Source organism: Alosa sapidissima, chromosome 4 (genome assembly GCF_018492685.1).
Source record: "Alosa sapidissima isolate fAloSap1 chromosome 4, fAloSap1.pri, whole genome shotgun sequence".
In the NCBI taxonomy this organism is placed as follows: Eukaryota; Metazoa; Chordata; class Actinopteri; order Clupeiformes; family Clupeidae; genus Alosa; species Alosa sapidissima.
In genome coordinates, this window is record NC_055960.1 from 35,606,654 (window position 1) to 35,631,271 (window position 24,618).

The following is a 24,618-nucleotide window of genomic DNA, read 5'->3' on the forward strand; positions in this document are numbered from 1 at the left end:
CGGGGAGATGAAGGAGGGCACTATGAGAAAAGCTTCCCTAATGTTTTAGAGAAAATCTATTTCAAATTTTGAATTTAAATGAATGGATTTTGGTGGTTATTGCTAATTTAATTGCCAAAAGCATGTGCTCCAGTGTGAATAGCTCACGGCTCTGTGTGTGTTTGTGTGTACAGTATGTGTGTACTTGGAGCAACGTCATTAAGAGATTGTGAAGGATAAGGGAGAGTTATTAAACAAATAAATAAATTGGTTTAAAGAACAATTATGTAATGTTGTGGTTGTGGTCCTTTTTGCACAAATGTCCGATTTTTTATATTTTTAAATAATTTATAATGAATTATCTAATTTTACATATTTAAACAGCATGGTCAGAACACTTCAGTATTCCTTTGTATTGGTTTGTAACCTCCTTTATGTATTAAGACTCATATGTAACCCACTGAAGGAAAATAAAAAATAACAACAAACATGCTCCAAGGTTAGTTTTTTAATTAAATTTTTTAATGTTCTGCAAACAATGTAGAATGATGGAATATTCTAGACGGACTTGCTCTATGCCCAGTTGCAGCAGGAGCAGGAGGTGTCGAACACCAGACCGCTGGCGCAGTGCTGGGTGTAGGTCCTGCCGCCGGCGCACTCGTAGAAGGTGCTCTTGCTGGTGGGGTCGGGGTACATGCCGTTAGCCTTGCCGGCGCAGAAACCGCTTCCACCACTGCTGCTGCCGCCGCCACTGCTGCTACCGCCACCACCCTGGGGCTGAGGGGGAGCGTGGGCGGTGGGGGTCACGGGGGCAATAGGCTTGGTGCGGGAGGCGCAGTCTGGGGGAGGAGAGGAGAGACAGCAGGTAAGGTGAGTACCTCAGTGTTTAGTGGTTTAGAATAATTACAACTGCTGTGGCTCCTGTTAATGATAAGCACGTCTGTAGCATGTGGACTGCTTTTGAGGTTGAGCCCTTTCAGTACTGTACTGGGACAGTTCTTATCTTTGGTGGATATAAATATAAATATCTTTAGTGGATATATATATATATATATATATATATATATAAATATCTTTGGTGGATATATGAATATCTGGTGGATGTTGCTTCCATGAAGGTCATGGATGCGGCCCTATACGTGCACTGTCACATCAGTTCAGCTTTTGTAAGTGCTGACTGTTGCTGGATCATTCAGGGCAAACCCCTCATAAGGGTGAAGCCTTTAGACTTACACCGGTAAAAGTCAAATGAGTTAAATCAGGCTGGTGTCACTCACTGGCTCCGGTTCCCAGGCCGCTCTTGATGGTGTTGATCAGGGGGTATCTGCCCTGGCCGCAGAAGGTGCCGCTGAAGTCGTCCAGGTCCAAGCTCCACACCATGGCTCCACCAAACTGGTTCTTCTTAAGCCAATCAATCTGGAACCCATGTACGCCTTCAGTCAGACTTCACACTTTCTCATGAACATCACAAACTGCTGAAGCGGTCAAACTCATGCCTTTTATTTCAATCTGAACCGGGCCAGTTTCAGTCAGTTAGTAAGTCAGTTGACGCTCTAACACTGTAGGTCAGGACATATTACACTATATGAACTGCCTATTTCTTATCACGCTGTGCCACTGTCTGCACAAAAATGTTTTCCTTTCCTCTTTGTAAGCCACTGGATCTGAAACAAGTTAACTTAGTGTTTGATATAGGATGTAACTGGCTTTGTCATCACCCTAATATTCCACTCCAGGTATAAATAGCACTGTTGCCAATTGGCACCTGAGTGCAAACAGCATCTGCCTTACAGGGTAGTAAATCATGCCCTTATGTCATTGCCTCGAGCTCCATTTTCTAAGGTGTTGCCTTTGCCATTCTCCCATAAACACTAACCCATAACACATGCACATTTAACCGTGGAGTTTCTCTGTCACATCAAAAAAAAAAAAAAAGACCTCTGGCTAGCCCCTACCTTGGCCTGGAAGCTCTTGACATTGTTGTTGCCGGCCCAGGTGAGCTGGCTGTTTTTTTTTTTCTAAACTTCTTCTGGCTAGCTCTTACCTTAATCTGGAAGCTCTTGACGTTGTCGTAGCCGACCCAGGTGAGCTGGGTGGGTGAGTAGGCATAGGGAACCATCTGGACGGAGTCCCAAGCCTGAGTGGCTCCTCCCTTCAGGAAGGTGCAGATCTGCATAGGAAAACAACAGTGACCGTTAAAGTGGCAGGAGTCAAACACAAGCTTGTGTGACAATTAATAAACTCCTGTATGCACAGAGAAACCAATTCAAAACCAATACTGTAAACACAGGAATTTACCATATTTGAGATTTCAGTAAACTGAAGCATAGCAGTCATGTACTAATGAATGACTGTGTAACCTGCGTTGTGTTGGAAAACATAGCCCCATGTGGGATTCGTACACACAACCTCAGGCATGGGAGACAGGCAAGCTAGCAGGGATGCTAAAACCTGATGTGCTAGCATCTTTTGTTAGCATGCCTGCTAAAGTGTACCTTTAAGTCAGCTCAACAATATAGCCCCATTACGAGGGTTCACCAAGTAGGTGTACACTCACAAAGATTAATTTATGCTCTGACGTGCAAATGAATGACCCAGACAAAATTCTGGCAGCCAAAAATGTTACTGGCTGCCAGAAACCCACCTCGTAGTAGGCCCAGAATCCGGCCTGCCTGGTGAAGGGTCCAGCGGGTCCAGGTCCGTTAGCGGGGGCACCAACACCGGTGTTGGAGGCGCTGGCCAGTCTGAAGGTGTGTCCATAGGTACCGAAACCAACAAGCAGCTTCTCAGAAGGAGCACCCTGGCTTCTCCAGTAGTTCATGGCGTAGTCCTGACCACAGCACAGGAGAGAGCAGGTTAGGGCAGCATACAGGTACGTTCACATACAACACAGAGGCCGCTGTCTAAAGGTGAGGAATCCAGGGATGCAGTAGAGAATATGAATCCACGACACACTCCGCATCATTTAGCATCCTCATGCAATTGCTCATGAGTGAAATCCTGGAAGGGATTTAGACTCTCTAGACCTGTAGGTAGGTGTGTGTGTGTGTGTGTGTGTGTGTGTGTGTGTGTGTGAAAGAAGGACAGAGAGAGTCTCACCGTTTTGAAGTAGATAAGGTCTCCCTGGTGTGTGTGTGTGTGTGTGTGGGTGGGTGGGTGGGTGAGAGAGAGAGAGTCTCACCATGTTGAAGTAGATGAGGCTTCCCTGGTCAGTGGGTCCCTTGTACAGGGGGCTGTTCTCACCAGTGACGTGCTCCCAGGAGCCATGGAAGTCGTAGGTCATGACGTGGAAGTAATCCAGGATCCTGACAAGGACATGGAAATGGAACTCAGATGGAAATGGCTCTGCTTCTGGCCACCATTCATAGTGTGTGTGTGTGTGCTGTGTGGGTGTTGCTACATATGAAGGATGTTGTCAGACCCACTTGAATTAAATTCATGCTTAAATAATTAGTTATTTAGCCCACAATCTGGCATAAATATTTTTTTTTTCAGGCAATAATTGATTTACAACCCTCCCTAGCCATGCCTGCTAAACAATGTGCCAGTATATTTCCACTACAGAAACAAATGACCAAGAATTTTGGTAACTTTTAGACCTAGCAGGTTCTTGGGTTCTCCCAGTATTCTCTTTAGCTTCTACATGACGACTGAACCAGACTCACTTGCCGAGCTCGGCGATCTGGTATCCACTGTCGATGGTGCCCTTGCCGGCGGAGACAGCGGCGGTCAGCATCAGACGAGGACGGTTGGTCTTGGTGGCCTCCGCCTCGAAAGCAGACAGCAGCTCCTGTGCACACAAGACCAGTCATTCAATTCAAGCAGTGATGTCAAATGGTCATTTGGTTTCACAAATGAATTATGATACAGGCCAATATTAAAATCATGCTAATGAGTCAAAATATTTAAAAAATAGATAAATAAAAAATAAGTGAATGATGTATTATACACAAAAATGAGTGACTGGCTTACAGCTAAATGGCTAACCTTTTCTTCATATAATAGAAAACACACTCACACAGACACAGACAGTTTTATATGAATGCAACCTGTAGGTCATGAATAAATAATGTAGTGTGTCATGTAAAGTGCTCAACGCCCCCTGCACACACACACACACACACACACACACACACACACACATATTGTGAGCTGTAGTTGTGACCTGGGCGAGGGTGGTGTAGCGAGTCTTGTCAATGGCAGGGCTGCCTCTGGATCCAGGGTACTCCCAGTCAATGTCCAGACCGTCAAACTCGTACTGCCTCAGGAACTTGATCACGGAGGTGATGAAGGTCTGACGGTTAGCACTAGTAGACACCATAGCAGAGAACCTGGACAGGGAGACAATATCCATGATTCACTAGATTCCCTACTGGTCTCACTGCAAACTGTTTACTGTTTACTGTTTATGGCTGTTTATGTGATAAGTAAAATAACTTGAATTTGAACTTGAACAAACAAATCAGAAGACAGAGCAAAGGAGAGAGAGAGAGAGACAGAGAGAGGATGGGCAATATAAATCAGAAGAGAGTGAAAAAGTGATGTAGGTAACAGTAACTATAATTAAATAAAAGAAACTTGGGGAAGGTTGTTTACTTCCTTAGCTGATGAACAGTCACTGCAGTCACAGACCTTAGAGAAATCTCCTGAGTTCTGGAATCTGTACTCACTTAGGGGTTCCCATGTTCCATCCACCGATGGCCAGAAGGGTCTTCAGTTCGCTGTTCCTGTGGGACACATCAGAACATTGGGCATTGTTCCAAGGGCATTGGATATGTTTTAGGGAAGTTATGGTCTGAACACGGCAGTCAGCTGTGGTGTGGAGATTTTTTTCTCTTCTTTTTAAATATATATATATATCTAAAAATCAGACTGTAGTCTAAACAGAAGGGATTTATCTATTTTCCTTATATAGCATTGGTAAATGTTAAATTAAGGTTATTTTATCTTTGGAGATCATATATATATAGAATATAGTTTTTAAAAAAATGCTTATCAACAAAATCCACCACACGTGTTCTTCTACCTCCGGTTTCCTATCAGAACCCAGTTACACTACAGACAGCCGTGCTGATTTGGTCCACCTTTACACAGCTGGTCAACCGGGGTTGGTTGCGTACGTTTTGGTTCATGTGTAGCTTATTGCTACAGATACTCACTGGTTCTTGAGGGCCTGGAACTCAGCGTAGAGTTTCTCGTCGTCCCACTCAAAGCTCTTGATCTGGTTGTTGTCCATGGTGGCGAAGGCATAGATCAGGTGGTCACAAAGGCACGGGTCGATGTTGGTGGGGAAGTACTTCCCAGCTCCGGGCCTGTACTGACCCCAGTTGGTGAAGTAACATGACAGGAGATAGGAGGATCCTGGGATACACACAGAGAGGAAGAGAAACATCACTACAAGGCCTGACACACTGATAGACACTCACATGGTGTGTGTGTGTGTGTGTGTGTGTGTGTGTGTCGGGAGAGTGGTCTTACCTAGCTGCGCATGCAGCAGGAGAGCCAGTCCTGTTGCAGACAGAGAGGAAAGACAAGCAGACATTTTTATTCCTCATCATGACACATGTATGACATTCACTGCTTTTGGACTAATTACAAGCAAGTAGTCCATCTGGCCATTCATCTGTGACTTGCATTACATTGACTGTTACCATTAAAAAAGGAAGTTATGTCCAGGCACATAATTATTTCAGGTATAGATAAGAGATTGGTAGACAAACTGTTATAATGAGTTATAACTTGTTATAATAAGTGCCAATGGATACATGGATAAGTTCATAAATTCAAATGTTCATTTCTGCATCTTAGAGGGTAAAGACATGTTGCTTACAACATTTCCTGTGAGGTACAGAAATCTTTGTTGCAATCTATTCATTAAGGCATTCTGTTTTGTCTTTGAGTTTTCTAAGACTTTCTGCCCACCTACACAAATGTCTACTTTAAAGATGATATAGTTGTAGTATTGCTAATCCAGAATAAAGGTATGTGTCAATGTGGATTTGTAAAAATTCTAAAATTTTACAATTTGTACAGTTTTTCTTTGTTATAGTGAGTCTGGAGTTCAAGGAGTGACTTACCAACGCAAATGAGAAACTTGCCCATGGTGCCTCTGTACAATGATCAGTGGGCAGCCGTGGCCTTATATACGCTCAGACCATCACCACTTATCGCCCAGTCTCACCCAACAACGTTTACTCAGGGGCTAAAACAATCATACATCCCTTACATCAGCAAGATGCAGGTGCTTGTCCAAGGGAATTTCTTCTACGTTCTCTCTTTGTGAGTCCGATAACGCGCCCTTGATTTGAGATATGCTGTCAGCGATATTTCCCTTACTCAGCACCTGTTCTTTTACTACCTGTCCAAATGCATCCATGCCATTTGTTCAAATTATATTAGACAAAAAACATGCATCAACCTCCTACATCTGACTGCCATTCAACCTCCTACATCTGACTGCCATTCAAAATTGGGGGCTGTATGGGGGCAGCCGTGGCCTACTGGTTAGCGCTTCGGACTTGTAACCGGAGGGTTGCCGGTTCGAACCCCGACCAGTAGGCACGGCTGAAGTGCCCTTGAGCAAGGCACCTAACCCCTCACTGCTCCCTGAGCGCCGCTGTTGTAGCAGGCAGCTCACTGCGCCGGGATTAGTGTGTGCTTCACCTCACTGTGTGCTGAGTGTGTTTCACTAATTCACGGATTGGGATCAATGCAGAGACCAAATTTCATGGGATCAAAAGAGTAATGTTTCTATAGGCACTGTGCATCCCTGTGAAATTTCCACGTACACATACAAAATCTTTTGTTTGTTAATAATCATTTTAGAGTTAAGTTTTAAGCCCCATATCAGTAAAGTTACTCAGACAGCCTATTTCCACTTGAGAAACATTGCCAAAGTGCAGCCCTTTTTAACTCAACAAGATGCAGAAAAACTAATTCACGCCTGTCTTTTGTCTTTTGCTGTAATCTTGACAGGTGGATCCTTCCACATCCTTCCTTTAATTTTGTCTTTTATCTAATGGGTCAAGAATGAAACAATACATTTTTCATCCAATTTTCAGATTGTGTGTGTTTTATGGTACATTTTATGAATAAATGCCTAATTTGCATATATAAACATACAATCTCAAAAACTTGTAATACATTTTTTCTTTGGTATGATGTCATTAATTTGACATTGAACAAAGTTTCATAGTGATAGCTATTAATTATTTTTTTCCCCCCTATTACTTAGAGTGTTGAGCACAACACTTGGCCTTTAATCTAATAATAAAAAAAAAATGTTACACTCCATCTTCGGCGGAAGACTTTTAGTATATGATTCAGGAGGGTATTAAGGACCAAAAAACTATAAGGCATTTCTGTTGCAATTTTTTTGTCTTTTTGGGCTAGATTGACTGGCCTATTTGGTCAACTTTATCCAGCCCTAAAAAAAGCTAAATTTACCTTTGGTTTACTTGTAGTTTACCGTGTAGCCTAACTTTAAACAGTGTGCATGCTTAACACAAAGCATACTTGTGCTTCATTCACCCACATCCGGGACCATCCGGGATCAAAACAGTATCTATAATTATACTTAAATAAATATGAATGTATTGTCCTTGATGTGAGTACATGTGCATGTTTGCTGAAGAAGCACCGTATCTCCCAGGATCAGGGAGTGTCAGGAGAAAGTAAACAGATGGCTATCCTGCTGCCGTAAGAATTTGTCACAATTTGTGCAAACATCCACAATTGTCCGAACAGAACGGCCAAACCTAGTCCTTCATGGGGACAGGTCTCTTTAGTTCTCCCTTGGGGGTCTGTGGAGTGAGAAGGGACACTATAATCAGTCTGGAGGTCTGGATGGTGAGGCTAAGGCATGTCTTTTTAACATTGTAAAATCTAAGAGTTATCATTACTTAAAATGTTTAGTAAGTAGGCTGTAACTCCCATTTTTTGAGATTACTTGCCGAAAATGAGTGTCATTTAATTTTGAGATGGAAAAGTAAACATTTAAATCAAGTAAACTATACTTGAATTGCTGAAGTTTCTGCTACACTGTAAGGCTAGTTAGTTATCCTTACTTAACCTGTTAGTTTTAAAAAACATGCAAACCGATTGCCTTGAAATTACAGACTAATCTGGAATTGGAATTGCAAGTTATGCAAACAAATGCTTACTTACTTACTGAGAATTACTATTTCATCTAACTAGGTAATTACAAGTAAAGTAGCCTATACTGTGTGTTTAAACAGGGCTATCAAGTGTCACGCATTGAGCGTGACAGTCACTCATTTCAGTCTTTTGTCACGCTCTCCCGCCACACATTGTATTTCTCAGAATAGAGGGCAGCGCCCAAAATGTCTCTGGCCGCGCCGCTCTCACTATGGAACCGGCAGGAATCAAGCGCGTCTCTCCTGGAGTTGAGCCTGCCACTTATCAACCAATCGAAAATAACGAGAGGGGCTACACAATAGCCAGTCATAAAATAGCTCTATTGTATCTGGGTAAGATTTAACGCAACAACCAATGAAAAACGCGTATCCTGGAATTGTTGAACGTGAATTATTGAACGTGAACCTGTTACTTACTTCAGACAAGTTTCGTTCACCTTTCAGTTCATGGTTTCAGCACAGAGTAAGTCATTAAACACTAAACAAATTCAAGTTTATTGCATAGCCTATTGTTATTAACCTGACCCTAGCCAGATGAATTTAGTTCCGCTTAGCTCCGCCTAGCTTCACTCACATCCATCTGGGCAACCGACTTTATGGTTCAGCCAATCAGGACGCAGGGCGGGAGTTTCATAGATGTGACAGCGTAGAAGCGACTGTGGGACTGTTATTAGCGTCACGGGTTGGTTTCGATGTGAGTGGTTGAAGTAGCACGTCAATAGATGACGGACAAGTGGCTTATTCAATCATATGCAAGCATTTTGTGATTAGGCCCAGCCTTCTGAAGCAACACTTCAATGGATCGGTTCCAGATGGATGAGTGGAGCTAGGCGGAGCGAAATTCACCTGGCTAGGGTCAGGTTATATTGTTATAGGTCACTTTTAAAATCATGTCATATTATATAATTATATCCTGGCCATGGATGCATTAATCATTGCATCTGTATTCAAAAATGTCGGGTAAAAAGCAATTAAGCATCCTCTCATTCACCCTGAGAGGAAAGCCCCCAAAGGTCCAGGTTAGTGGATGCTCAGAGGTGGTGAAAAGGCCCATTATTGAATTGTTAGTGTCATGTGTCAAATCTTTTCTTTTGCAAATCTGAGCAATTATAAATTTTACTCTTGCCCCATTTTGACTTAGGAGGGCATTGCTCCTACATACTTTAGCCAATAATCAAATGCCTGCTCTCTTTTGCAAAGCTGAGGCACTGTTGGAAAACAATTAGAATAACTGTGTGATGTACTGACACAAAGTTACAAAGGCTAGATTATTCTTTTCTTTTTCTACCGGATAACAAGCATCTTTGAACTGACCACATTTCAGCCCTCTAGGTCTTGACTTGATATGACTTGAGTCCTAGCATTAGGTCTTGTCATGCTGTGTGCAAAAGTAGATCAATATAGAATGACAACATGAGTACTTTAGACCATTATTTGCCAAGGTGTGCTCATGCATTTTGTAAAATGCCCTATGAAAACTCCCCATAGGACTTTGGGTTATCCAAAATGCATACTGGCAATCAAATGCTTATTTTTTGCCATAGATGACAATCAAGAAACAGTAGTAAAAACCTTTGAAAGTATTACTATGAATGGTGTGTGTGTCTGTCTGTGTGTGTGTGTGAGAGAGAGAGAGAGAGAGAGAGAGAGAGAGAGAGAGAGAGAGAAAGTGTAGGCTAGGGGTTTGGCGTCTCTGTGTGTGAATATACTCTATGTAGCTATGTATGAGAGTCTGTCCATGTAGGCTATGTGTAGAAGTGAGGGAGAGAGAGAGTGAGTGAGTGTGTGCGTGCAAACTAAATGAGGTGTTCGATCTTCCAAAAAGCCGACATCCAAAACAATAAGCGTATGCACTGACCGAATAAACTAGCCATTTTCTGTTTATTTTTTCTCCATTTTTCATGGTCATGTAATAATGTTCAACCGTAAATCTTCTGGGTGGTTTATCTGCATTTTTGGGGAATTCAAAGTTATTAATTTGCACGGGGCCTTTTTTAACGATTTCAACTCGCTCTGCATCTCTTACGGTGTCTTGCCATTATGCAGGGTCGTCACTGATAACTGTAGTGCTAGGTATCGTGTTAGGGCTACTCATGTTACTGGTTTCGTTGCACCCAAAGCTTCTGCTACTGTGTCCATAGCAGCACCAACAGCACCAGTGCGGACTTCGCAAGACCTCGTTCAGACTAGCTAGTTGCTGCTATGGTGACAGGAAGCGGACCTGCACTGCAGTCATTTGATTTTATGATGAGTTTATGAGCAATCATGAGGCAAAATATTTTTTCCAATCTTTATTATGGATTAGAATATATTGTTTGGATGCGGTGATCATTTATTTAAAAAAAACGATATGGGGATGACGAGGCCCCCTGGTGGCCGAGGCCCCAGGCAATTGCCTGACCATGCCTAATGGCAGGTCCGCCCCTGATGCTAGCTGGTGATGCTAGTTGCGCGTGTAAATCCTCACACCCCTAACCTTAAGAACAGCTCTAACCGCTGAGTTGGAAGCCTGGTGTTGAAAGACGAGTGACACATCATTCAGGATTCCGTATTATAGCTTTTACTCAGGAACTCGTAAAGGCATAAAAGCATTACAGGCAACTTGGTCAGACTCGTCATTCACTAAACTGACTACGGGCATGCGCAGTGCCCATTCAGAGTATTCAAACTGATCTCATTACTTATGAACATTTGGTGAATAACATGACATAGACAAATGTTCTACACCTGGGCTTTTAGCTCAGTGGTTAGAGCGCTCGACTCCCATGCCGGTGTGTGTTGAGGTGGCGGGTTCGAGGGCCGTGAGCGGCGGACGAAACGACCTCTGTTACATTGGAACATCTGAAGGCATATTAATAACGGCAACAAAAAGTTGTAGTTGTAGACCAGCCACCCCTTTAACCCTCAGACGGGGGGGGGGGGTCACTTATGCCTGTCCTCAAAACTTGAGAGCCCTGACTTGCATCTGATGACATTCTACCTTGTCTGTGGACATTGTTATTTGCAAAGCAGGTGTTGGATAAACAAATAGTGCGTGCGACAGAGGAAAAGTTCTTTGGTGTTGCTTTAACACTTAAAAAGATGAACCTTCCCGAACTTTTAAATTGCAATCAGTAACTGGCATCGGGTGAACGAAGCTTTTCGAGGTTGAACAGGCTATTAAAAACTAGGCCTATTTGCGCACCTCCATGTCACAGGAGAGACTAGTGGGCTTGCCCTTCTATGAATTCAAAAAGACGTTAGGCTATAGGCCTACCTGCAAGCTGGCCTATGATTTCATGGCGGAGTTTGCGGCAAAGTAAACAAGAAAATGTTTTTTTATTCAGTCAGGATATGGCGAATGTCATTTATTTGTCCAATGTTAGCCTACAGACCAGTTTCCATAGTGCACATCTTATCATTAGTTTGAATGTCGAGTGCGTTGTTTCTGCTCATTGACAAATAGCGTTCAGCACAATGATTCATGCCCAATTAATTCCACCTGTTAAATTGCTTTGTTACACTAGTTTGGTTTCGTGATGTAGCCTATGATAAACGGCTTATGGCCAAATAGCCTATGTGACTCAGCTAATGTTATAGGCTATACAATTCCCCCTCTTAGACAAGCTGGTGTAGCCTATTAGCCTACTATTAAAATGCACCGACAGGTAGGCTACGTGTAAAGTAGGCTATCGCATGATTTCATGCACGTATAAGTGAAAAGGGCCTCGCACCTGTCAAGTTCGCGACGGCCCTGCAGCTCCTCCTAAGACAGCGGAAAAGTACAAATACGTGATAAACCCGGAAAAAGTTGACAGGTATGTTTCGGTCCCGGTGATTATTCGTGAAATTGTGCAAACGACAGCCTTTTCAAGGCATTTCAAGGAAGGAGTGGTAGCATGCAAGTTCCTTAATTGACCCAATACAGAAGGCATCAATACATTGTTGGGGAGGGTCATGCGTTTTTTCTCAATCACTTTGGAGGGTCATAGAAAAATGTCTTGCTGGCGAGGGAGGGTCACGCTCCCAAAACTCCTCCGGTGGCCCCTTAAATAAATAACTAACAGTCCCTTATAGCCGATTACATATTGACCCCAAGTTTGGCAGCCTATTTTGCCGCCAGTGCATGCACACTGTAGCCAGAGCGAGTCAGATGCACAAAGTGGGCACAAACGTAGGTTAAATAAAATATTTTATTAAAGTCAACTGCTACGGCCTTGGGAGGCCGGAACAATAAAGGTGGACAGAGACGTGCAATTTGCAATACAACGTCGGATTTATTTCACAATCGATTGTCCAGCCAAAGTAACGAGAACTAAGGGACGTGACCCTCCCTTAGGGTTGCCAACTCTCCCAACCCCAAATCAGGGACACTTTCCTCCAGATGTGTGCGCGCGCGCCTTTATGCGCACCGCGCACCCCCAGCAAAACATCTAAATGTTTCTTTAACCGTAATATAAATCTACTCATTTCACAGTGTAAAAGGACAAACTACTACTGTATCTGTTTGGATGTATGGTTTACAACTAGATGTACCGCATAGCGGTACAAAATATGACCGCCGCTCAGTCCTGTACATCCGTTCCGCGAAAATAAATCACACTTCAATTTGTCTCCATATTTTACTCCATCCCCCACTCTTGAAACTTTTGTGTATGCTTGTTTCGCATGCCTGAGTGTGTGTGTGCGGCTGCACAGAAAGTAGCCTACTGGTGCTGAAAAGGTGAATAGATTGTAGAATAGCCAAAGAAGATGTAGCATTGTTATAAAACCTTTAAAATCTCTAAACAATCACAAGTAGGGCAGTTCATCACAGTTCATCCATTGCAACTGGATTGATGAAAGGTCACTTACACCTGTAGGCTACATTGTATTTGGGAAAAGCAAAAGGTATCAGCATAATGTTATTTATTTATTTATTTTTTATGTATTTTTAAACAAAAACATCTCTGTCAGTTCCATGCCGTTTTCAACAGCTATCAAAAACAAAGGTCATTTTTGGATGGATGGATTTTTTGTGAATGTTTCTTCTTCTACATAAGATTTTAGTCATCTTTAGTTCATGTAATACTTTATTGTCAATGCACAAATTAAGTAACAGTAGTCTGAAACGTTATTGTTAATGCACAAATTAAGTAACAGTAGCCTAGTCTGAAACGAAATGCTGTTTTACATCTAACCAGTGGTGCAAATAACTGACATGTCCAAATGGGCCTTGATGAAATGCGTCGCTAGACTGTTCATACACATTTTAACGGGCCAAAGTTGAAGAGCTTTTGTCCGTTATTGTTAGTGCAAATATAGGCTGATTCATGTTCCCTTGCATTGTTTAACTGAGGTCCATGGCTAGTCTGGCTTTCATCAGACCAAGCTCAATCTTTTAAGAAATCAAAAAATAAATAGCAGGCAGATCAGGCTGGGTTCACCCAGCCTAGTCCATAGGCACCCGATATTGTTTAATTTTCCGATTGAGATATACACGCTCTGGCTATTCTAAATGCAAAAATGCATCAGGGAGTTATGACAAAACGGTAACTAACAAACTAGATCCTAATAGAAAGCTGTTAGCTTCCCTAAGCTACAGGTAGGATTATAAGGTAGGCCTATTTACAACATAAATTGTTAATAGGCTATGCTGGCGACACAAATAAAATCTCCTTTGGAAACCAATGGCTTACGCCTTACAGTATCAAGCGGACTTAAACTGTCATATCGTGGCGAAAAGTTGTAATAACATTCACGCAGCTCCATGATTCAAGGAAAGCGCGAATGAAGTAGCCACTTCTAAATGGGACCCACTACACAGTAGCTTAAGGTCCCAGATAGCAAAATTATTATGGCTTAGATTTGGCCCAAAACTGGCTTGCCATTTTGGTAAAGCTCTGGGTGGATGTATGGGCCCTAAATGGCCCAAATTTGGCATGCCAAAATCAACCAAAAGTAGTCCAAAGCTCACCCAAAACCAATTTTGGATTTCCAAACTATAGCCTTAAATGTCCCAAAAAGAATCCTAAATCCCATAATCCAGCCAAAATGTAGCCATAACCGACCCTAAATGATACCATAATTGTGCCACATGTTTGCTTTTACATATAAATTATGTATTTATTATTATTTATTTGTATTATTTATTTTAATTTATTCAGCTGTCTGTATGACTTTATTGCTGGTAATTGTGACTTTATTGCTGATAATTTAATGGTTAGTCTAGGTTCACTATATACTTAAATTATGTTGTACATTATATATGCGTATGTATCTGTTAAAAAACACAGGAAACAGAAATACATTTCATTATGCTTTATTATATGTTTTGGTAGGGTGCTGGGTGCTGGATGGCTGGGTAGCTGGGTGCTGGGTAGCTGGGTGGCTGGGGTGCTGCATGGCTGGGTAGCTGGGTGCTGCATCGCTGGGGTGCTGGATAGCTGGGAAGCTGGTGGCAGGGTAGCTGGTAGCAGGGTAGCTGGGCAGATGGTGGCTGGGTAGCTGGCGGCTGGGCGGCTAGGTAGCTGGGTGCTGGATGGCTGGGTGCCTGTGGCTGGACAACTGGGTAGTTGGGTGGCTGGCTGGGTAGCTGGGTGCCTGTGGCTGGACAGCTGGGCGGCTGGGGTGCTGGGTAGCTGGATGAATGGGTAGCTGTGAAACTGGGTGCTGGGCGGCTGAATGGCTGGGTAGCTGGGTGCTGACTGTATGCCATTATGCACTAAGAACAAAACAGAAAACAACCGGAAACCATGATTAGTTTAACTGCAGTGAAAGGGGGGGTACAAAAAAGATGTTTTAGGGGCATGATTTGGAGTCTTTGTGCCTCTTAACAAACACAAAATGCAATTAAAATTTCTGTGCAACATGAACAGGGCCTTACGTGACAACAAGATGCGTTTTTAACTCATACATTGCAAAGAAACCATAGGAACATAGGTTGGTGACAGTACAAACTTTGAATTTAAACGATTTCTTCGCAATGTATGAGATGAAAATGCATCTTGTTGTTCATGTTGCACCGAAATTTCAATTGCATTTTGTGTCTGTAAGAGGCCCAAACTGGCAATATAGCTAACTGGGAGCTCCCCGCTAACCCTGGCTATCGGCTCAATTACCTCTCTAAACCACAATCTTGTTTCGTAATAGGCAGGTATTTGCTATTTCTTGTTCTAATTATCTAATCCTTATTAACCATAACAGGCTACCAGAGCTGCAGGAATATCGTCGTGGGAACTAGCATCTAACGTTAACAGCATCATGGGAATGGCTAACTGTCTCACAACAATAACAGCAAATCCAATGTTACTATGAGTAAATTAATAACATGTAAATGTGTTTAACATGTTTAAAAGTAGGCTGTACAGTTGCTCGACCAAGGTTATTGAATACATTTTCCTGAATGTAAAAGTTAAAAGATAAATGGAGACATAATACATACCTCAACTGCGATCGCTGGTCGAACTGGGGGATAGGCTGGGTCTTGTCCGAATAGAAAGTTTAAAATTTCCCGGTCTTTGCTGAGTCTTTTGGTTAGCCAGAAACATGCCAAAACTCTGTCCTGCTCTTCGCCCATCTTCTGGCTGTCCATAAACATGCCAAACAGCCCGTATGCGTCATCAGATGCTGTCCCCGCTCTTAATCTAATGCTACGGTTGGCCAGAAATATGCCATAATTCAGCCATACACTACTGGCGCCTTCTTATCTGTTATGGCTGCCCATAATCATGCCAAATTGAAGCCAAAAGTTTTGGTCTGCCAAAACAAAGCCCAAAATCGCCAGATGTATGCCAAAGTGCTGCCAGAAAGTCTGCTATCTGGGGTGTGTTGCTAAAGCAGCCATAATGAAATGAAGGTGTCATTGTTTGGATACTTCACACACACGTGCTTTTTAATTTCACAGACTACAACTACCAAGCTGTAATCAAAGCACATCGATTCCCCTCTCACACCCTGCACACACTTAAAACAAAATAAACAGGCGTCTCAGTCTCACGCATGTAGCCTATAGGCAAAACTGTATCAGACCGGTGTAACGTTGGTAAATCTTCCATTGCACAGAATGATTTTGTAGCACGTGCAATAAATGACAGTCGAAAGATACAAACAGTGCTGCTATACATTTGCTTGGTAGAACCGCATTTATAGTTTTCTACAAATGCAATAAATCAAATGCCTCCATCACTCAACCAACGCTAACGGTAACATTACCTAGGTCCTTATTGATATTACAAGATTAACGTACCTGCAGTAAAAACCAAGCATGTCCGATAAACATCCTCAGATTTATTTCGGCTTCAAGAAGAAATGGGAATTACACTTCATGTGAACATCATCCTATCCTTATTAGATGTTCGCTGCGGTAAATTACAGTCCTCGTAGGAAGCGTCCATTGTTTTTTCCAACCCACTTTTAACTTCCAACAAAATTACGTCTCACTGCAACGATGCGCCATCTAGTGGACAAACGACTACTTCTCGCCAATACTGAAAATGCAGCCATGATGATGATGATGAATATTTATTTTGGCTTTCTTTTAATCCTACTGAATTTGTAATTATGTATCGGCCGTTCTAATACCGATAGTATGTGGGTGCCTGTGTGTGTGCATGTGTATATGTGTGCACCGCCATTTACAGGCCAATGAGTGTACAGTCACTAAATGTACACATAACCTAATTTTTTTTAGACCCCCCCATGGATGAAATTCTACGAAACTTGGCATACCCCCGGAGAATGCCAGGTCAATCATACACATAAAATTTGGTGCAGTTCTGAACATCTTAACTGAAGATAGGGGCGATTAAAGCAGAATAATATTGCATTTTCATTTTTTACCGGGGGGTGGGGGTGCAAATCACAAATGAGTGATTATGAGCCAGGTTGATGTGGGCCCTTGAGACCAACATACCATACCATAAAAGATTCTTCATCCTCAGTGCCACGGTTCAGGTAGTTATTTAGGAAAAACTGTTTTGTTTTTGCGGTTCAGGGGGCCCAGCCCAAACATACGGAAAAAATTGGTCATCCTAGGCCCTACAGTTCTCAAGATATTCACAGAGAACTGTGTCTGCCCTACCCTCCTTTCGGGGGGTCCAGTCCAGCGGGGGGGGGCTACAGATCAAAACGAAGAATGACGGTTCCATGCTATCCATGTGGGGGTACATGCCCACCAAGTTTTGTGTACCCCGGTCTTTCAGTGTCCCGGGAATCCTTGTTGGTGTACGCGCAGCGTAGATGGCGCATCGTTGCAGTGAGACGTAATTTTGTTGGAAGTTAAAAGTGGGTTGGAAAAAACAATGGACGCTTCCTACAAGGACTGTAATTTACCTCAGCGGACATCTAATAAGGATAGGACGATGTTCACATGAAGTGTAATTCCCATTTCTTCTTGAAGCCGAAATAAATCTGAGGATGTTTATCGGACATGCTTGGTTTTTACTGCAGGTACGTTAATCTTGTAATATCAATAAGGACCTAGGTAATGTTACCGTTAGCGTTAGTTGAGTGATGGAGGCATTTGATTGATTGCATTTGTAGAAAACTATAAATGCGGTTATACCAAGCAAATTGATAGCAGCACTGTTTGTATCTTTCGACTGTCATTTATTGCACGTGCTACAAAATCATTCTGTGCAATGGAAGATTTACCAACGTTACACCGGTCTGATACAGTTTTGCCTATACATGCGTGAGACTGAGACGCCTGTTTATTTTGTTTTAAGTGCGTGCATGGTGTGAGAGGGGAATCGATGTGCTTTGATTACAGCTTGGTAGTTGTAGTCTGTGAAATTAAAAAGCACGTGTGTGTGAAGTATCCAAACAATGACACCTTCATTTCATTATGGCTGCTTTAGCAACACACCTTAAGCTACTGTGTAGTGGGTCCCATCTAGAAGTGGCTACTTCATTCGCGCTTTCCTTGACTCATGGAGCTGCTTGAATGTTATTAAAATTTTTCGCCACGATATGGCAGTTTAAGTCCTCTTGATACTGTAAGGCGTAAGCCATTGGTTTCCAAAGGAGATTTTATTTGTGTCGCCAGCATAGCCTATTGACAATTTATGTTGTAAATAGGCCTACCTTATAATCCTACCTGTAGCTTAGGGAAGCTAACAGCTTTCTATTAGGATCTAGTTTGTTAGTTACCGTTTTGTCATAACTCCCTGATGCATTTTTGCATTTAGAATAGCCAGAGCGTGTATATCTCAATCGGAAAATTAAACAATATCGGGTGCCTATGGACTAGGCTGGGTGAACTATTTATTTTTTGATTTCTTAAAAGATTGAGCTTGGTCTGATGAAAGCCAGACTAGCCATGGACCTCAGTTAAACAATGCAAGGGAACATGAATCAGCCTATATTTGCACGAACAATAACGGACAAAAGCTCTTCAACTTTGGCCCGTTAAAATGTGTATGAACAGTCTAGCGACGCATTTCATCAAGGCCCATTTGGACATGTCAGTTATTTGCACCACTGGTTAGATGTAAAACAGCATTTCGTTTCAGACTAGGCTACTGTTACTTAATTTGTGCATTAACAATAACGTTTCAGACTACTGTTACTTAATTTGTGCATTGACAATAAAGTATTACATGAACTAAAGATGACTAAAATCTTATGTAGAAGAAGAAACATTCACAAAAAATCCATCCATCCAAAAATGACCTTTGTTTTTGATAGCTGTTGAAAACGGCATGGAACTGACAGAGATGTTTTACACAAAAAATAAATAAATAAATAAATAAATAACATTATGCTGATACCTTTTGCTTTTCCCAAATACAATGTAGCCTACAGGTGTAAGTGACCTTTCATCAATCCAGTTGCAATGGATGAACTGTGACTGCCCTACTTGTGATTGTTTAGAGATTTTAAAGGTTTTATAACAATGCTACATCTTCTTTGGCTATTCTACAATCTATTCACCTTTTCAGCACCAGTAGGCTACTTTCTGTGCAGCCGCACACACACACTCAGGCATGCCAAACAAGCATACACAAAAGTTTCAAGAGTGGGGGATGGAGTAAAATATGGAGACAAATTGAAGTGTGATTTATTTTCGCGGAACGGATGTACAGGACTGAGCGGCGGTCATATTTTGTACCGCTATGCGGTACATCTAGTTATTATTATTATGACCGCCGCGCAGCGAAGACAGGATGCTTTCATTGAAAAGCCATTAGAAGGCACCGGCAAGTGTCACACTATCACACTCCGCAGGCACGCAGTTATGGCGGCAGGCAACATGGCGGCGCCCATAAAGTTTGCGGCGGATTGGTGTATAGCATTGTATGTTAAAGTAAAGCATTGCATAGAGCCAAGTAAACCTAATGAAAAACGGCACTAACGATAATCATTTCAGAGGTTTTCGATGGATTGACCGTAGGTCGGAAAAGTGGAAAGAAGATTAGCTTCAAGGCTATAACTTTTTTGTTTTGTTTTAGCATGACTGTTGAAGATGATCATGTGTGGTAGCTTCAACATTAATACGACTTGGTATCACTTGTGAGGATGATATTAATAATAATAGCCTACATAAATAAATGTTTAACTTTGATGACTTTGAAGGCGAAGGAAGTGTGAGAAGAATTTCTGTGTATCTATCATATGAGTTAGAAGACTCAGTTCGATGGCTAACGTCACGAAGTTAAGTGTGAGTCTGTGCAGTACTGGGGGGGACCAACTGAAAAATTGTTCTATTTGACTCAGTGCCCTCCCATTGAAAACGACGGAGTCTGTCCGTCCATTTCTTTTACTGTCTATGAGTATTACCAGGTGTGACGGATGCCAGCTAGTTTAGCTGTGCTTGTGGAACGTTGGTAAACCTTACTCCCCGACGCCTCAAGAGTGCACACACACACACACACAGGTTGCTAGGTTACTAGCAAATAGGCTCACCCCAGAAATTCTTTTTTAGTAGCCTAATGGTAAATGCTGCCGGTGTAGAAATCTACATAAAACAGATATTTACTAGGGGCTAGATTACAGCATGAAACGTGTTGTGCATATTAATAAATTAAATTGCTTTCCCTCTTCGTCTCCCTCTCAGCACTTCACAACATAGTATGGACAGCTTTGTTCGCCCAGCTCAGTCATGCACAAGAGGCTGCAATTTTACAGAGAGCATTTTTAACATTATTTAATTGTTGGCAGTGGCACTTATAAACACTAAATGGGCTTAGTTTTGGAGCCAAATGTTGGAGTTAGAATAAATACCTCTGTGCCACTTGATTCATCAGTTTACAGCCACATAATTTTCGTTATGCATTATTTGTATTGGTTGTTTAAAAATGCAAAAAAAAAAAAAAAATTCAGATTAATCGATCAATAAAATGCTAGATTAATCGATTACAAAAAGAATCGATAGCTGCAGCCCTAGTTATATTTCAGCAAGATTTTCTCGTATCAAGACTAAACTTACTACATGTACACAATTAGGAGGAGGCTCAAGTCTCTGGTGCATTTTGACCACTGTGTGGCCCTATAATCACAGGAAGTAGGCTCATATCTCAGCAATGCTTACACATATTGAAACCAAACTTGGTACATGGACTTGAGACCCCATCCTGAGGACGCACAATAAATTAGGAGTTTTTTGACCACTATGAGCGCTATATTTATTAACACTTTCACCTATTCAAACCAAACTTGGTATGTGGACTTAAGAGCACATCTTGAGGACACACAATAAATTCGGTGACCTTCGAATCAAGTCAAGTCCAGTCCAATCCAACACTCTTACCACAATCTTACATATGGTTCTTTTAGCACATATGTACTGAAATATTTACAAGAATCCATAGAAATTGAATCTTCATGTTGTGTTATCCAATATTAGTTAGTACAGATGTATAGTCTATCTTCTATACACACTCATTGAACCAACAACGTAAATGCAAAAATATAGAGACTTTTTTGTAATTATTCCATATTTTGTGTAGTCAGTCTATCAGAACACCTGACATACAATCTAAATAGTTCACAAGAAACCTCAAAGTATTACCTTTCATTTGAGACCAGGATTATGCTTCTACACAAAGGGGTTCATTTGCAGTAAGCATTTGATTGTCAGTATGCACTTTGGATAACAAAAAGTCCTATGGGGAGTTTCCATAGGCATTTTAACGCATAAGCATACCTTGGCAAATAATAGTCTAAAGCACTCATATTTTCATTCTATATTGATCTACTTTTGCACACAACTTCACAAGACCTTGTTCTAGGGCTCAGTTGTGTTTCTAAGTGATATCAAGTGACCTAGAGGGCTGAAATGTGGTCAGTTCAGAGATGCTTGTAATCCGGCAGAAAGAAAAAAATATATTCTAGCCTTGGGGGCAGCCGTGGCCTACTGGTTAGCACTTCGGACCTGTAACCGGAGGGTTGCCGGTTCGAACCCCGACCAGTAGGCATGGCTGAAGTGCCCTTGAGCAAGGCACCTAACCCCTCTCTTCTCCCCGAGCGCCGCTGTTGATGTAGTGTGTGTTTCACTAATTCACGGATTGGGATAAATGCAGAGACCAAATTTCCCTCACGGGATCAAAAGAGTATATATACTTATACTTACTGATACTATAACTCTTTGTGAGTACATCACACATTTATTTTGACTGTTTCCTACGAAAACTAGAGGTTTTCAGCTTTCTATAGAGGTCCAACATTTGATGGTAGGCCCCAAGGTGGGCCCCAGAGGTGGGAACAATGCCCTTGTAAATAGGCACAATAGTGCAATTTCAGGCAAAAACTTGAAATTTGAATTGAGATTTAAAGAGTTAAGTGGAGTAGAGTTACTAGGCCTACTCTGTATGTCGCTGCTTGTTGACATCTTATTATCATGTATGATTGCTAAACTTTTATTCTTTTTAATGGCGCTTGTGGTTCAGTTTTGGGAATTGTGGCCAATCAATCAACCAATCAGTTGGTGCATCTCTAGTAGTTTTATTGTCATTACCCCACATTTGACCTACTCTTCCATCTGCTTTGCTCCCCAGAATGAAGATGGCAAGAGTTCAATGTCTCTGGAAAAGGCTCATGGTCTGCTCTGTGACCCTCCTCTGCTGTATATTGCTCAGGATGTACTACCACCAGCGTTACCCGTGGATTTGGTCTAACTTACCGCATAGTGCCATTCCCTCACATCCAATGGCCCCCTACATTGTCCAAGAGAACGTTAAGTGCTCTGCCAATGATAGCACGGAGGTCATTCCATCACACCTTCCCCAGTCATACCAGGAATTCCTGCGCCACAGGCATTGCCGGACATTCCCAATCCTACAGGCCCCTTCACCTTGCGAGGATGACCTCTATCTGCTGTTGGCCATCAAGTCCACAGCTGCACAAGTAGAGCGCCGTTCAGCAGTGCGGGACACCTGGGGTCGTGCAGGACGAATCCAGGGTCGACGGATTAAGCTAGTCTTTCTAATGGGCCGCTCACATGACAAGGTGCAGGGTCACGACCTCCAGCCATTACTTGAGTGGGAGAACCGCCGCTATAGTGACATCTTGCAGTGGGACTTTGTGGACAGCTTCTTGAATCTGACACGGAAGGAGGTAGGATTTCTCAGCTGGTTCTCCCGTGCATGCAGCAGTGCACAGTTTGTGTTCAAGGGCGATGATGATGTGTTTGTGAACACAGAGAATCTGGTGGAGTTCCTGAGAGCCCACAAACCCACAAACCACATGCTTACTGGTCACATCCATGGTGGCTCCGTCCCTTGGCGAGATGAGGGCACAAAGTATTTTGTCCCTGTCGAGATGTACCCAGACAAGAAGCCCTATCCACCCTTTCCAAGTGGAGGTGGGTATATAATGTCACGGCAGACTGTGTTGGGCCTGGATGTGATGGCCCAGAAAGTGAAGCTGTTTCCCCTCGACGACGTATTTGTGGGCTTGTGCCTGAGGGAAATGGGCTTTAACCCCACATTTCACAGTGGTTTTCTGACATTTGGTTTCAGCGCTGGCCACCAGCGCTTAGGCCCCTGTGTTTATCAAGAAATCATGGTGGTGCACAAGCTGAATCCAGTAGAGATGCGGGTCATTTGGTTGCTGATGCAAGACACTCTGCCCTGTGCATAAGAAAAAAGTATGTTCAGAAAGGCGAACGTTCAGAAAGCGTACCACCACTTTATACGGCTAGATGTCAAAGAAAACTGCAAAATTGTGCAAAATGTGCAGATTGGCGTCTATTGTCAGAATGTGCAAATTAGCATTTGTCAGCGTTAATCTCATGTTCACTTAAAGTAACTATCCATAGAATAAGCAAGTATACACAAATAACATATCCCAAATCACCAAGCAGTATGTATACATAGGCTAGATGTCAAAACAACAGTCTGTGCAAAATTGTGCAAATTGGCGCAGTTAAGAAGTAGGCTGTATCTTGATCGGCGAAACTTATAATTTATTTTTCTGTCGGTCCGATATAGCCTACCATTCAATTTGCCTTATTCACCCGGCGGCCAGAAGGCTACAGGGTACACTTGCCATTACACCATAAGTCCAGCAGATGGTGGAAGTAATGCATTCCGTTTGCAAACTGCCAAAAAAAAACTCACTGAAGAAGAAGAATAACAGGCCAGCGAACCCTTCTTTTTTCGGTGTTTTTGTTTTTTGGCAGTTTGCAAACCAGTTTGGCAGTGCATTACCTCCACCATCTGCTGGACTGAGGTGTAATGGCAAGTGTACCCTGTAGCCTCGTTCTGGCCGCCGGGTGAATAAGGTGAATTGTGCCGCAAATTAATAGATAGAAGCACGGCAGGGCACGCCCCTAATGAAAATAAATGAATGGAAAACAGACCCTCGCTTCTCAGGGTTGCGACTGCCTGAATAAACGCCGATGCCGACTCCGACTGACAACGCCACGGGACACACCGAGTCACCGACCTCGCCCGACTGTCCATCGATGTCCGACGGCCGATAATTGGGTTGGTGTGTCCGGGCCCTAGGCCTATCTGGCCATAATATCTGGTTCAATCTGAGAAATGCATAAGCATCTTAAAAGAAAACCTGAGCATTAACGTACATTAGGATAGCAGTAATATGAGTAGACAAATTAAGATTTTAATTTTTTGCTAATTATCTCCCATGATTCCACATTTACTGTAAATGTGTCATACTATTATGAGGGTTTATGATGAGACAGATGCATAATTCAGGATTTTGTTTGGACAACTCTCTAGAAAACAATAAAGCATTGCAAATTTGTGAAAACCGCTCAGGCTTGTCTTTGAATTTGATTTGACACAACTGTCTCTCCAAATGAACCATTACATTATATTTAAATGTCACTAGTTTCATACATTTTTTTATATATCAAGTGGGTCATACCATTTTATGATCCACTTGACCATTTCATGTCATTCAAAGTGGTGAAATTACTACACTGTTATACACACATTGCTCTCTCCCAGTGTTGTCCTTCCAGGATGTTTGTGTCATTTGACATATTATCTTGCAGTGCATTGTCTTGCCAGCAGAGTGGACCCAAGTGTTACTTTCGTCATCTTACACTGATAGAACT

The 24,618-nt window shown here is 42.3% G+C and overlaps 3 protein-coding genes across 5 annotated transcripts; 1 reads left to right on the plus strand and 2 right to left on the minus strand.

Moving 5' to 3' along the window:
- Window positions 1-535: 535 nt before the first annotated feature.
- LOC121707106 (acidic mammalian chitinase-like) lies at window positions 536-6,090 on the minus strand. Of its 2 annotated transcripts, XM_042089407.1 has the most exons (11): window positions 6,057-6,090; window positions 5,458-5,487; window positions 5,139-5,340; window positions 4,650-4,706; window positions 4,145-4,310; window positions 3,645-3,769; window positions 3,161-3,284; window positions 2,624-2,809; window positions 2,024-2,149; window positions 1,257-1,395; window positions 536-818 (listed from the first exon to the last, which is right to left on the minus strand). In XM_042089407.1, exons 1-11 carry the CDS (start codon window positions 6,079-6,081, stop codon window positions 553-555), a joined length of 1,446 nt encoding a protein of 481 aa, XP_041945341.1. In that variant the 5' UTR covers window positions 6,082-6,090; the 3' UTR covers window positions 536-552. The 2 variants fall into 2 exon arrangements, with proteins under 2 accessions (XP_041945341.1, XP_041945340.1); XM_042089406.1 differs by lacking the exon at window positions 6,057-6,090 and having other exon boundaries at window positions 5,458-5,528.
- Window positions 6,091-7,725: 1,635 nt separating this feature from the next.
- Window positions 7,726-24,333, plus strand: LOC121707108 (N-acetyllactosaminide beta-1,3-N-acetylglucosaminyltransferase 4-like). Of its 2 annotated transcripts, none has more exons than XM_042089410.1 (2): window positions 7,726-7,827; window positions 22,091-24,333. In XM_042089410.1, the coding sequence occupies exon 2, from the start codon at window positions 22,092-22,094 to the stop codon at window positions 23,172-23,174; it is 1,083 nt and encodes a 360-aa protein (XP_041945344.1). In that variant the 5' UTR covers window positions 7,726-7,827; window position 22,091; the 3' UTR covers window positions 23,175-24,333. The 2 variants fall into 2 exon arrangements, with proteins under 2 accessions (XP_041945344.1, XP_041945345.1); XM_042089411.1 differs by lacking the exon at window positions 7,726-7,827 and adding an exon at window positions 7,842-7,892.
- On the minus strand, window positions 14,419-15,912 carry LOC121707561 (vegetative cell wall protein gp1-like). Its single transcript, XM_042090213.1, has 2 exons — window positions 15,538-15,912; window positions 14,419-14,817 (listed from the first exon to the last, which is right to left on the minus strand). Exons 1-2 carry the CDS (start codon window positions 15,691-15,693, stop codon window positions 14,419-14,421), a joined length of 555 nt encoding a protein of 184 aa, XP_041946147.1. The 5' UTR covers window positions 15,694-15,912.
- Window positions 24,334-24,618: the final 285 nt, after the last annotated feature.

Excerpts from the sequence above, each read along its gene's own strand:
- LOC121707106 (XM_042089406.1), bottom strand. The coding sequence starts at position 5,521 with ATGTCTGCTTGTCTTTCCTCTCTGTCTGCAACAGGACTGGCTCTCCTG. Across the intron at positions 3,770-4,144 it reads GCTACACCACCCTCGCCCAG|GAGCTGCTGTCTGCTTTCGA; the intron begins GTCACAACTACA and ends TTGTGTGCACAG. Across the intron at positions 1,396-2,023 it reads TCAAGAGCTTCCAGATTAAG|ATTGATTGGCTTAAGAAGAA; the intron begins GTAAGAGCTAGC and ends CATGGGTTCCAG.
- LOC121707108 (XM_042089410.1), top strand. The coding sequence starts at position 22,092 with ATGAAGATGGCAAGAGTTCAATGTCTCTGGAAAAGGCTCATGGTCTGC.
- LOC121707561 (XM_042090213.1), bottom strand. The coding sequence starts at position 15,693 with ATGTTTATGGACAGCCAGAAGATGGGCGAAGAGCAGGACAGAGTTTTG. Across the intron at positions 14,818-15,537 it reads GACCAGCGATCGCAGTTGAG|TGCATAATGGCATACAGTCA; the intron begins GTATGTATTATG and ends TTTTGTTCTTAG.